Here is a 13,953-nt window from a genome sequence, read left to right as displayed (position 1 = left end):
TGGTACGGAATGAGTAACAAATAGTTAGGCCGGGCGCAGTGGCTCACGCCTGTAATCCCAGCACTTTGGGAGGCCGAGGAGGGCGGATCCCCTGATGCTGGGAGTTCAAGACCAGCCTGACCAGCATGGTGAAACCAGATCTCTACTAAAAATATAAAAATTAGCCGGGCGTGGTGATGTGTGCCTGTAATCCCAGCTACTCAGGAGGCTGAGGCAGGAGAATCGCTTAAACCCGGGAGGCAGAGGTTGTAGTGAGCCAAGATCATGCCATTGCATTCCAGCCTGGGTTGTATCTGTGCATCTCAAAAAAAAAAAAAAAGAAGGTAGACAGATAGTTGAGAGCCAAAGCATGTGGGGCACCAAGGTTAGGCAGAAAAAACATCAGAAGTCCTTGTAAATGTGACGGTAAGTTGAGGGTCTCGATCAGATTTCTAAATGTGATCGTACCCACATCCCGTGGTCAGGGGAGCTGCTTGATCCCTGAGGTACCATTCTGAACCATCACCCTGGAAGCCACGTGGAGACGAATGCAGAAGGGGAAGGAACTGCCTACTCACAGCCCTTCTTGAATCCGTAACCTCGCCCAAATTTGAACTCTGAGAAGTGGCGTGGGGAGACGAAGGTTAGAAGCAGAGGGATCTATTTATTTCCAAGTAGATATCCTCTCACTTCGTTGGGTCTGATTTTTTTTTTTTTTAATTTAAAAGAGGGGATGGCTTAAACAGGGGAGCCACTTTTCATCTCCGGATTCCTCTTACAGCTTGATGAAATGTGACTTGCGAGCCAGCGAATGCGGAGAAATCGCCTCGCTCCTTGTCAACGGCGGGAGTCTGAGAAAACTGACTTTAACCAACAATCCGCTGAGGAACGACGGGGTGAACATACTGTGCAATGCCTTGCTTCATCCCAACTGCACTCTTACATCACTGGCGTAAGTTGGCTTAGACAAGCTCACCACGTAGCAGCTCAGATCGACTTGACTATCTAAACACACGATCAAAGAACGGTGGCAGGGAAAGGGACAGGAAAGCAGACAAAAGCACGGTCTTTGGAGTTCAGTAGGTCTGGGTTCATACTCTGGGTTGACAGCTGGTTTGTGGAACGTTGGCAGAAATGTTTCTGGATTTTTTTTCAGTTTGAATTTCTCAATCTGGACAGTGGGGTCATAACACGACCAAATGTACATCTTTGGAGAGAGAGTTAAAAATGGTGGTCACAGCCGGGCATAGTGGCTCATGCCTGTAATCCCAGCAGTTTGGGAGGCCAAGGCGGGCGGATCACGAGGTCAGGAGTTCAAGACCAGCCTGGCCAACACAGTGAAACCCTGTCTCTACTAAAAATAAAAAATTTAGCTGGGCGTGGTGACGGGCGCCTGTAGTCCAAGCTACTTGAGAGGCTGAGGCAGGAGACTTGCTTGAACCCGGGAGGCGGAGGTTGCAGTGAGCCAAGATGGCACCACTGGACTCCAGCCTGGGTGACAGAGCGAAACTCTGTCTCAAAAAAAAAAAAAAAAAAAAAAAAAAAAAGGTCACCACATTCCAAACACAGCACCTAGGCCATAGCAACTGACTAAGAGCAGGGAACCTATATTGTTCTCACAATGAACACGTGAACTGGGTGTCGTGTGGGATGAGATGTAACTGAGAACACAAGGACGAAAGCAAAGGAAAGGTGTGGTGCTAGATTGCCTTGAAATAGGATTTTTTTTTCCCCTGAGTCTCCTTTCAAGAAGGTGGAAGACAGGCTGTTCCTGTATCTATACCTCCTGTGGGTTACTCCTAGGTAAGTTCGGTCTCTGCTCTGGGAAAGTTGCTAGAAAAGCAGTCTCAAGCCTGTAATCCCAGCACTTTGGGAGGTCGAGATGGGCGGATCACGAGGTCAGGAGATCAAGACCATCCTGGCTAACACGGTGAAACCCCGTCTCTACTAAAAAAAAAAAAAAAAAAAAAGGCAGTCTTCCATAAGGTTGGGGCGCAGCAAACACAATGAAAGACAGCAAAAAAGTGGCAACAGTGAGGCATAAAGGTACAAAAATGAAGGGTGGAGATCTGTAAAACATGGTCAGAAAACAAAACGGAGTAAGCAGTTCAGTGTATTTAAGGACACAATTCCCCATTCACAATTCCAAATTCCAAAAAGATAAGAACGCAGTAGGTCATCTTTTGTTTTTGTTCTGCCCTTTTTTGGCCCCCCTTTTTCTTGGCCCCCTTTAGCCCCTTTTTAGGACTTGCTAGATTCCAAAACACACAAACTGATATAATATTCTTTGTATATTTCCTGTAAAAATACTTTTTTGATTGCAGGGTAACACCATAAACTCCTGTTCATATTATATAATATCACATTATATATGTTTTTATCTTCTTTTTTTAATTTTTTTTGAGACAGAGTCCCAGCCATATTTTTAAAATCTCAAATTGTTCTAGGATCTGTCTGGCCCCAGATGAATGCAGTAAGTAATTGTCAATATGAGCTAATTTTGTTGTAAAAGATCTCATGAAAAGGACAGATCATTGGTTCAATAATCAGACTCCAAGTAGGTATTTTTTTTTTCATGTCATATCTACAAGTTTTTTGTTTCCTGCTAGATTTTGTCTTTTTTTAATTACTGGCTCCAGGTATAATTTACATATCAGAAAATTCATCCACTTACAGTACACATTTCATGTTTTTTAATGTGTGTTTAGAGTTGTACAATATTACGATACAACTTTTAGAACATTTTTATCACCTTAGATTGTTGGGTGTGGAGTTTTTCATAGTTCATACCTGTATTTAAAATAATCCCGATATACTAAGCAAAAACTGTTTGTTTTGGTAACATATTTTAAGTAGGCAAGGAATTTCTAAGCCTAAACATGAAAGAAATCAGTAGTCTGAGGAAAATGCCTGTAAAAGGCCAAATTTATGGTCGTGACCAAATCTGACAGCTGGAAAATAGTATGCAAATGAGTTGGTAGTACTGGTCTCTACGAGGACAAGAGGGAAACTTCTCCAGCTCATTCTTAGTCTTAACTTGTACATATTAATTTAAGCACACATCAGTATACAAAGGAAAACATAGCTCATTTCACTCGTCAAACCCAAATTAATAGAATTACATAAACATTTTCCGATCATTTTAAAGCACAAAAACCATTCCAAGCTTGCAGCTATGCAAAAGCAGGAAGGGACCAGCTTTGGTCTGCTGCCAACCTCTGGTCTAGTCTACCCTGTTCCCATACCAGAGCCAAGATTCAGTATTTCCAACAAATAAATTGGTTATTTTCAATTTTTTTTTTTTTTTTGAGACAGAGTTGCCCAGGCTGGAGTACAGTGGTGAGATCTTGGCTCACTTCAACCTCCGTCTCTCCAGTTCAAACAATTCTCCTGCCTCAGCCTCCCGAGCAGTTGGGACTACAGGCGTGTGCCACCACGCTGGCTGATTTTTGTATTTTTAGCAGAGACAGGGTTTCACCATGTTGACCAGGCTAGTCTTGAACTCCTGACTTCAGGTGATCCTCCCATCTCCCCCTCCTTAGGTGCCAGGATAACAGGCATGAACCACCGTGCCTGGCCTATTTCCAACTTTTTAGCCCATCCCCTGTTTAGAAAAAAGTGCAGCTCCCTGCCAGTGCAGTATTCCCAGGGCAAACAAAGCGGTTTAAAAAAAGTAGAGGATTGGCTGGGTATGGTGTCTCACACCTATAATTCCAGCACTTTGGGAGGCCAAAGCAGGTGGATCACTTGAGCCCAGGAGTTCAAGACCAGCCTGGGCAACACAGTGAGACCCCCATCTCTATTTAAAAAATTATTTAAAAATAAATAATGGAAAAAAATAGAAGCTGGAAATCCAGATTAGGATTGAATAAACTTCCATGTATTGGCACCAAGCTAAACCTGGACAGACAAAACGGGATACCACAAAATGGGCTTACAAAAGGGCTTCTGCTGTGTTGTCTGTCTTTACTTTTTCCTAGTTTAAAAAATCTTCAACAGTTCCTATATTCACTTATAAATAACAAAGTAACTCTTTCATTGTGAGTTTTTAAACTGAAAAATCAGGCCGGGCACGGTGGCTCAAGCCTGTAATCCCAGCACTTTGGGAGGCCGAGACGGGCGGATCACGAGGTCAGGAGATCGAGACCATCCTGGCTAACACGGTGAAACCCCGTCTCTACTAAAAAATACAAAAATCTAGCCGGGCGAGGTGGCGGGCGCCTGTAGTCCCAGCTACTCGGGAGGCTGAGGCAGGAGAATGGCGTAAACCTGGGAGGCGGAGCTTGCAGTGAGCTGAGATCCGGCCACTGTACTCCAGCCTGGGCGACAGAGCGAGACTGTCTCAAAAAAAAAAAAAAAAAACTGAAAAATCTTAGGATTCAATTGATCCAAATATACTTTATCAAACAATGGGAGACTCCAAGTTCTAGAAGTAACTTCTATAAGGTTATTCCATTAGTGGAAGTTGGAGTTCGATTTTTCTCATGGCCTGTTCTGCATTATCCATTCTATATGTTGACCTCTGCACTCTTTGGGGTACTGTTAATCTCCTTTTCCAAATAAGAAAGTCATTGGTAGAGATTTTGGGCGATGGTAGCAGAGGGCATCGAGGCGCTCGTGGGCGTGGGGTGGGTGGTCTCAGATGCTCCCTGTCTGGCACTCACACTGCGTTACTGACTCACTCTCCTGTGTGTGTGTGTGTGTGTGGTCCCCACGCAGGTTGGTCTTCTGCTGTCTCACTGAACAATGCTGCAGCTCCCTGGGAAGGGTGCTTCTGCTCGGCCGAACTCTGAAACAACTGGACCTGTGTGTGAATCACTTACAAAACTACGGAGTGTTGCATGTGACGTTTCCCTTGATATTTCCAACCTGTCAGTTAGAGGAGCTGTAGTAAGTCTCCCACAGTTGTCCTGGATGACCGTGTTTCTGCTGCAGTAAGGCCTTGGGTGGTGGGGTTGGTGACAGGGATAAGATTCCAATGATGGCATCATGGGTGAGAGGGGTACGGGAGCACGGGCTCTCCAAGATAGGCGACATGAAAGCACGCTGAGATTCGTTGGTGACACCTTTTAGCTCAGAAGGAGCAGAGTTCACAAAATCTCTGATCCTTATCACATAGAGAAGGGTGCTTGGACCAGGCTCCTCCCCCTGCTCCCAGGTGGACATAGGATGGGAAAATGCCACAGGAGAAGGGACCCAAAGATCCCGCCCTGGCCTGGCTTACAATGTCTGAGGCAGTGAATCTTTTGGGGTGGGCGATCATAGGGGCATCTTTTTGTTGGGAAATAGCTTTATTGGAAAAGGGATGCGCTGGGGGAGGTGGCCATATCCAAGCCCCTGGTACTGGCCAAAGACATCTAACTTAGGCATGCTGCAATGGCTTCTGATGCAACTTCCAGGAAAAAATATGTAACAAGTCACTACAGCTTTCTGAGTGTGCCTCATCAATGATGCTGAATAATCAAACTTCTCATATTTTCTCAGAAGTAATGAGCCTCCCACTTGCCTGAAAAAAATTGTTTAAAAAATTTGCTGGAGGCCGGGCGCGGTGGCTGAAGCCTGTAATCCCAGCACTTTGGGAGGCCGAGACGGGCAGATCACGAGGTCAGGAGATCGAGACCATCCTGGCTAACACGGTGAAACCCTGTCTCTACTAAAAAAAATACAAAAAAACTAGCCGGGCCAGGTGGCGGGCGCCCGTAATTCCAGCACTTTGGGAGGCCGAGACGGGCAGATCACATAGTCAGGAGATTGAGACCATCCTGGCTAACACGGTGAAACCCCGTCTCTACTAAAAAAATACAAAAAAACTAGCCGGGCGCGGTGGCGGGCGCCTGTAGTCCCAGCTACTCGGGAGGCTGAGGCAGGAGAATGGCGTGAACCCGGGAGGTGGAGCTTGCAGTGAGCTGAGATCCAGCCACTCACTCCAGCCTGGGCGACAGAGCCAGACTCTGTCTCAAAAAAAAAAAAAAAAAAAAAAAATCGTTGGAGTTGTTTAATTTGAACTCTTTTGAAAATGTTCTACCTCAAATGTCTTTTTTTTTTTTTTTTTTTTTTTTTGGCTCAAATACAAGAAACTGATATCTTAAAAGCATCTCCTGTTTATAAAATAGCAACACTATGGCTTATGAGCTCCTGAGGTGCTTATGAGACTGTATAAGAATATGCTCAGCAGTCTGGTATCTTATTTTAAGTTTATTTCTGCCTCATAGTTATAAGTTAAATCCTTGTTACCATTGTCATTTGGTACAAATGGGCAGGTGAAATAGGAAATTCTAGGGATATCTTTTCTTTTCTAGAATCTTGCTTCCTTTGGCAAGGTAGTTTAGGGAAAACTGCCTTTGGGAAAATAATATAACCCACCCTCCCTTTTTTTCCCATGGCCCTTAGTTTGTACTTAGTAGGTTGAGACAAATTCACTCATACTGTAGAATAGGGGTTAGAAACCTTTTTCTATAACAGGTTAGACAGTAAATACTCTAGGCTTTGTGGGCCATAACGTCCCTGTCATAACTATTTTTAACTCTCCCATAGCTCAAGAGAGGCCAGGAAAAATGTCAACAAATGGGTGTGGCTATGTTCCAATAAAAATTTATTTATAAAAACAAAGTCTAGATTTGGCTCTCAGACCATAGTTTGATCCTTGTTGTAGACTCCAAATATATTCTTTTGTCGTCCTTCAAGAATTATCTTAAGTATAACTGTCCATTTTGTCTATTACCTACCCAAATCTGGATAGGAACCCCCTCTATGAGCTCCCATGGGGCATGTGAAACGCCGCATTATTTATCAGCCTTTATTTTCCTCTAAGTTTGAAAGGATGGATATGGTTGGCACATCATTAATGTCCTATATATTTTACAGTCAGGGTTTTGCTATATTGCCCGGGCCAGTCTGACTGCTGGGCTCAAGTGATCCTTCTGTCTCAGCCTCCTGAGTAGATAGGACTACAGACATGTACTACCCAGCTTTTATAACTACTAAATGGAAAATACGATTTTCTGAAATCTGCTTTAATATTTGATTATTCAGTATTTAATATACATTCTATAACAAAGGTAGAGTGTATGTTAAATGTCAGGCACTCCTCTAGGTGGCTGGGATGCATCAGTGAACAGAATAAATATCCATGTATTAATGGATCTTGTATTGGCACTGGGGGAGATAGGAAAGAAAACATAAGAAACTTACCTATTGTTAGGCCAGAGGTCAGCAAATTACATTACCCAGGGGCCAGATCTGGCCCTTTGCCTGTTTTTATGAAGATTGTACTGGAACATAACCATTCATCTACATGTGTTTCATGAATGCATTTGTGCTGCAATGGCAAAATTGAGTAGATGTGACAAAGGCACCATGGCCCGTGAAGCCTAAACTATTATCTGGCCCCTTATAGAAAAAGGTTGTCAACTCCCATATCAGGCAGTAAAAAGTGCTATGGAAACTTTTTATTCAATACTAGGGGTATGTAATCGGGAGTGCAAGGGTAGGGTGTGGCCATCTCTAAGCAAGGTCAATGTCACCTCATTGACAAGGGGACATTTGAGCAAAGACCTGGAGAAGGTTGTGGATGGAGTCATACAGATCACTAGACTGAGGCTTCCAAGCAGAATGAATAGTCAGTGCAGAGCTGTTAACACAGAAACAGCCAACTATGCTCGAGAATCGGCATGAAGACCAGCCAGTGTGGTGAGGCAACGAAGTACGATTGTAGGAGTAGACAATGGGGGAGATGTGAATGGAAAAACAAGATAGCACGTCACATGGGAGAACATGGACAATCGTGAGTACTTGGCTTGCTTTGAGAGGAAGGACCATTTGGTAAAATTCTCTTTCTAGAAAGAATGTATTTCGCCCTTCTCAATGTTGGATTTTTGACATGAGTACTGAAAGGTAGAAATGTGAATTTCAGAGGAGGTTGCCTAACATGATTCTTCAGAATTCAAGCTCAGTCTCGCAAAGGTGTCGGTTGAATGTGTGTGGCTTTCTGGGACAAAATGCTTAAAACATCCTGGCCTCAGTTTCCTTGCTCGTAAAACCAGGATAAGAGCCTTGTGATCATCGCGAGTTTAATGTGCATTAGGAGTTTTGAAAAATGCCTGGTATGTTATAAGTGACCCGCAGATGTTAACACTGCTCTTGTTTCTGTAACCAGTCCCTTAGTCATGAATGTCACAAGACGGGTCCAAGAATGCTTAACACTCTGTGAAATAAACCTTTGGAGACAGGTGGTCATGACTCGAGCTCGTGTTTCTGTTTTGCAGTCTGTCTGGCTGTTTCTTTACCAACGATATCTGTCAATATATTGCCATAGTTATTGCTACTAATGAAACACTAAGGAGCCTGGAGATTGGGAGCAACAGCATAGAAGATGCAGGAATGCAGCTGCTATGTGGTGGTTTGAGACATCCCGACTGTATGTTGGTGAATATTGGGTAGGTGCCTGGTGGAGAAAGATCCCTGTTTTTAGCTAGGAACAGCTGAAGTAAAGCACAAGAGGAAGTGGATTGGGAAATACGATACCTCGGATGTTTGAAATGGGGCTGTTATGGCACAGTTAGTTCTTTTGCCCAAAACTCGTAAGGGGAGGGATTTAGTAGACGTCCAGTTCTCGCCCATCTCATCTGCCATTTTTCCTCAAGGATTTGGCCCCATCTTACCTGTGCGTCTTTGTTACAGGCTAGAAGAGTGCATGTTAACCGGTGCCTGCTGTGCGTCTCTTGCCTCTGTTCTTACCACCAACAAAACACTAGAAAGACTCAACATACTTCAAAATCAACTGGGTGATGAAGGAGTTGTAAAACTTCTTGAGAGCTTGATCCTCCCAGAATGTGTACTTCAGATAATTGGGTAAGTTGCTTATTTTCCTTGGTAATGGGGAAATTCTTTTTTTTTTTTTTTTTTTTTTTGAGAGACCGAGTCTTGCTCTGTTGCCCAGGCTGATCTTGGCTCATTGCAACATCCACCTCCCAGGTTCAAGTGATTCTCCTGCCTCAGCCTCCCAAGTAGCTGGGACTACAGGTGCCTGCCACCACACCCGGCTAATGTTGTCTATTTTTAGTAGAGACAGAGTTTCACCATGTTGGCCAGGATGGTCTTAATCTCCTGACCTTGTGATCCGCCCACCTTGGCCTCCCAAAGTGCTGGGATTATAGGCACGAGTCACCGCGCCCATCTGTGATGGGGAAAATTCTGTGTTGAGATGGTCTAGGACTTATGAGATGATGAGAAACCCTCTTGCCAACTTCAAATACAAAAAAGAAAAAAAAGAAGTCTTTCATTTTGGGAGATTGAAAATGTATGCCTAGTTCTTAAAGCAGAGGGCATATTCAATGGTGAGTAAAAGATGACAATTGATATTATACTTGACGTAGACAAAAAGGGTTCTATGTTTGAATATTTTCTATTTTCTTTCCTCCACTTGGATGTGCCCCTCATTACCAGAGAAGAAAAATAGGCAGTTCTCAGTCTGCTATTTCATGTTTCCAGATCCATTAGATTCCTCTCATAAAAAAAGTCCTCTTCCTTTCTGTGTTAGCTAACTGTTGCCAAGTATGTTACCACCAACTTGGGGGTTAAATGACACATTATCTCAGTCTATGAATGTCAGGACTCCAATCCCAGCTTAGTTGGTCGTCCTTGGGATCTCTCATGAGGCTGCAGCCAAGATGTCATCCAAGGCTAGGGTCAAATCTGAAGGTCTATCTGGAAAAGGAAAAATAAGCCTGCTTCTAAGATCATGTAGTTGTTGGCAGAATTCAGTTCCTGTAGTGCTGTTGGGCTAAGGGTCTTAGTCCCTTGACAGCTGTTGGCTGGAAGAGGCCCTCAGTTATCGGCAATGAATCACCAAACAGACTTGTTCTCCGACTCGTGAACAGCAACTCTTTGTCAAGTTTTTCAAGGCAATAGAGTGAGTTTGTTAGCAAGGCAGAAGTAGCAATTCTATGTGGGCCCGCCAAAAAAGTGGCATCTCACCATATTTGCCTATTGGATAGAAGCAAATATGGCCAGGTGCTGTGGCTCATGCCTGTAATGCCAGCACTTTGGGAGGCTGAGGCAGGTCAGGAGTTCGAGTCCAGCCTGGCCAACATAGTGAAAACCCATCTCTACTAAAAATATAAAAGTTGGCCCAGCATGGTGGTGCATACCTGTAATCTCAGCTACTCAGGAGGCTGAGGCAGGAGAATCACTTGAACCCAGGAAGCGGAGCTTGCAGTGAGCCGAGATCACGCCACTGCACTCCAGCCTGAGCGACAGAGCGAGACTCTTTCTCCAAGGAAGCAAATCACAGGCCTTGCCTACGCTAGAGGGGAAGATGATACAAGGGTATGATTGACACAAGGTGAGGATTGTTAGAAGCCGTTTAGAAGCTGCCTATCAGTTTCCATTCACACTGTCCACATATATAGAAACATCTGGCAATATCTAGCATTCCGTTTCTACCTGCCTTATTAAAGGAAAACCATATTCAGGTTACTGAGCATTCGAGACTAAGTATAAGCTTCCTGGTGACCCATTGATAAAATATAGGCGGGGTAACTCATTTCCCACTCATATCCAATTTTTCTCAATGGAAAATGGGGATAATTATCTCAGAACTCTTAAAGATTAAATGAGATCCCAGACTCAATACGCTGGAGGCCCTACTGTGAGTTATTTTCCCTTGTCATCTCCAAATGATGATTTTTTTCATAAACGTGGGTATTGAGTCCAACTTTCAGATGCATGGAAAAATAAACGTTACAAATTTTCCAAATTGCTTATTCTCTTTATTTTTTCCCCCAGGGCTCTTTTCACCTTCAAATGTATAATGCGTTTATTCCATTATCTAATTCCTTCCACTAGAACATGAGCTCCATGAGACCAGGGGTATTTTTGTTTCAATATTATAGGTGCTCAAAAGTAAACTGCAGAAATGACCATATTTCAGGTTATAAAGGTATTTGTACCTACATGCTAATTGGGACACTCACATATAAAGAGGACACAAAATAAGTGGTTGAATCCCCCTCTTTGATTTGGAGAAAGAAACGTGAGCATGGGCGGTGGTGTGTGCTTCTGTTCTCTAGCTGTGTAAATTTTTTTTTCTTTTTTTTGAGATAAGGTCTTGTTCTCTCAGGCTAGAGAGCAGTGGTGTGATCATGGCTCACTGCAGCCTTGACCTCTCCGGTGTAAGTAATCCACCTCAGCCTCCCAAATAGCTGGAACCACAGGCACGCACCACCACACCTGGCTAAGTTTCTATATCTTTGGTAGAGATGGTGCTTTGGCGTGTTGCCCAGGCTGGTCTCAAATTCCTGAGTTCAAGCAGTCTGCCTGCCTCAGCCTCCCAACATGCTGGGATTAGATGTGGGTCACTGGGTCCAGCCTGTAAACATATTTCAGTTGGAAACTTTGACCCCTCAGTATTGGAACCTATAAAGTCTTGAATGGCATTCCCCATTGTGAGGATGTAATGTGAGATGCACGTAAAGCACTGAGCACACAGTAGTGTTGGTTACTGCTAATATGACTTCAAACGGTTCTCCCAATGGAAATCTTCCCTTATGTTCTAATACTTAACGGAGAAATCGCGCTCTCAGGGTTTTTAGTCTGGAGCAGATTTTTGTTTCCTCAGATGGCTTGAGACACTCCCAAGAATGCCCAAAGGATGCCATGTGGGGAATTAGTCATTGATGCAACAAAGCCGAGACCTGACACGTAGCATTAATAGAGTTCGCCCTCTGTTTTCCTTCAGGCTTCCATTAAATGACGTGAGCGCAGAAACCCGGCGGATGGTGATGACTGTAAAGGAAAGAAAACCCAATTTGATCTTTCTGTCTGAAACTTGGTCTGTAAAGGAAGGCAGAGAAATTGGTGTGATACCTGCTTCTCAGCCAGGTTCAGTAATACCTAATTCTAATTTGGATTACATGTTTTTTAAATTTCCCAGAATGTCTACAGCCATGAGAATGTCAAGTACAGCATCTAGGCAACCCCTTTGATCATGTTCTACATAAACCGTATTTGTTATAAATTATTACCATGACTGGAGTGAAAGAGAATTAAGGCTATAATTTTCCTATTTGGGGTGTGCGTGTGTGTGTGTGTGTGACCTTGATCCAGTCAACCATTTCTTAAAATTCCTATACTCTCTCAAGAGTATTTAAAGGATTATATAAAGTAATAAACGATAAATGCATTGGAAAAAAGTGTGAAACGTGATTCTTTTATCAGTGGGCATTGTGGAGTAACACGAAAGAAACTATGATCCTTTCGTTATTTGTTGGTTGCTTGTTTTTTGTTCTGGTTTTTGGCGGTTTTGCTGGTTTCGTTTTTGGTTTTCGTTATCGGTTTTGTTTTGGTCTAGGGAGAGTTGTCAGCAGGTATCTCTAGGAATCCTCGGAAATGAAATCCTCCTCTCGTCTTCTCTCCTGCCTTCGCATTCCTGCTGCACCGTGTTCACCCCGGATCTACCCAACACCGTGACTGGCATTCATTTCCGTATCTCCCTCTCTGTCAGCCAGCTCTGCTCACAGACGTGTGTGTGTTCCATGGGGTGAAGGCGACTTCTCTCAGCTGTGGAGAAACGGAAGAGATGTGTGGCCTCTGCTCACAGACGTGTGTGTGTTCCATGGGGTGAAGGCGACTTCTCTCAGCTGTGGAGAAACGGAAGAGATGTGTGGCCTCTGCTCACAGACGTGTGTGTGTTCCATGGGGTGAAGGTGACTTCTCTCAGCTGTGGAGAAACGGAAGAGATGTGTGGCCTCTGCTCACAAACGTGTGTGTGTTCCATGGGGTGAAGGTGACTTCTCTCAGCTGTGGAGAAACGGAAGAGATGTGTGGCCTCTGCTCACAGACGTGTGTGTGTTCCATGGGGTGAAGGTGACTTCTCTCAGCTGTGGAGAAACGGAAGAGATGTGCGGCCTCTGCTCACAGACGTGTGTGTGTTCCATGGGGTGAAGGTGACTTCTCTCAGCTGTGGAGAAACGGAAGACATGTGCGGCCTCAGGAAAAGCCTGTCCTTTTCCCCCTCTTTCAGAACAGGGAGTCGAGCTGGGCATCCTCTGGTGATGTTTCCAGCCCTGACACTGTATTTACCGGGCCCCATGGCGAAGCATCTGGCGGCTGTACCTGATAGGCCTCCATAGGTGAGGGGAAACCTACTCAGATTGGGTAGGTTTTAGGGTCTTTAGGTGCTGAAAATCTTTTTTTTTTTTTTTTTTTTTTTTTTTTGAGACGGAGTCTCGCTCTGTCCCCCAGGCTGGAGTGCAGTGGCCGGATCTCAGCTCACTGCAAGCTCCGCCTCCCGGGTTCCCGCCATTCTCCTGCCTCAGCCTCCCAAGTAGCTGGGACTACAGGTGCCCGCCACCTCGCCCGGCTAGTTTTTTGTATTTTTTTAGTAGAGACGGGGTTTCACCGTGTCAGCCAGGATGGTCTCGATCTCCTGACCTCGTGATCCGCCCGTCTCGGCCTCCCAAAGTGCTGGGATTACAGGCTTGAGCCACCGCGCCCGGCTTTGAAAATCTTTTTTGAGATGGAGTCTCGCTCTGCGGCCCAGGCTGGAGTGCAGTGGTGCGATCTCAGCTCACTGCAGCCTCTGCCTCCCGGGTTCAAGCAATTCTCCTGCCTCAGCCTCCCGAGTAGCTGGGACTACAGGTGCCTGCCACCACACCCGGTTAATTTTTGTATTTTTAGTAGAGGTGAGGTTTCAACGTGTTGGCCAGGCTGGTCTTGAAACCCTGACCTCAAGTGATCCTTAGCTCAGTTTCTAAGGAGACTGTCCTAATTTATTCCTTTGACAGTGTTTCTAGGACACAGGGATATACAGTAAACCTGAGCATTCTGGTCCCACATAGAGCCAGGAGCTCAAGCCAAGCATCTTTTTCACACAAAAATGAGGCGCGCACACAAGGAAGTATAATAGTTGTAAGAAAAAATAACACTATGAGCAAGCCAAGACGTTGGGCTTCCTCTCCAAATACTAAATTGTCT

The 13,953-nt window shown here is 44.5% G+C and overlaps 1 protein-coding gene across 2 annotated transcripts in view; it reads left to right on the top strand.

Moving 5' to 3' along the window:
• The window catches only part of NLRP11 (NLR family pyrin domain containing 11), a 49,080-nt gene extending 36,910 nt beyond the window's left edge, over positions 1-12,170 (top strand). For both annotated transcript variants that reach the window (XM_028838407.2, NM_001114109.1), the window contains 5 exon segments: positions 761-931; positions 4,699-4,869; positions 8,244-8,414; positions 8,659-8,829; positions 11,717-12,170. In XM_028838407.2, the coding sequence (XP_028694240.2) occupies positions 761-931; positions 4,699-4,869; positions 8,244-8,414; positions 8,659-8,829; positions 11,717-11,963 (931 nt within the window). In that variant the 3' untranslated portion in view covers positions 11,964-12,170.
• Positions 12,171-13,953: the final 1,783 nt, after the last annotated feature.

This window comes from Macaca mulatta, chromosome 19 (genome assembly GCF_049350105.2).
Source record: "Macaca mulatta isolate MMU2019108-1 chromosome 19, T2T-MMU8v2.0, whole genome shotgun sequence".
In the NCBI taxonomy this organism is placed as follows: Eukaryota; Metazoa; Chordata; class Mammalia; order Primates; family Cercopithecidae; genus Macaca; species Macaca mulatta.
This window is presented reverse-complemented; position numbering and strand designations above follow the sequence as displayed.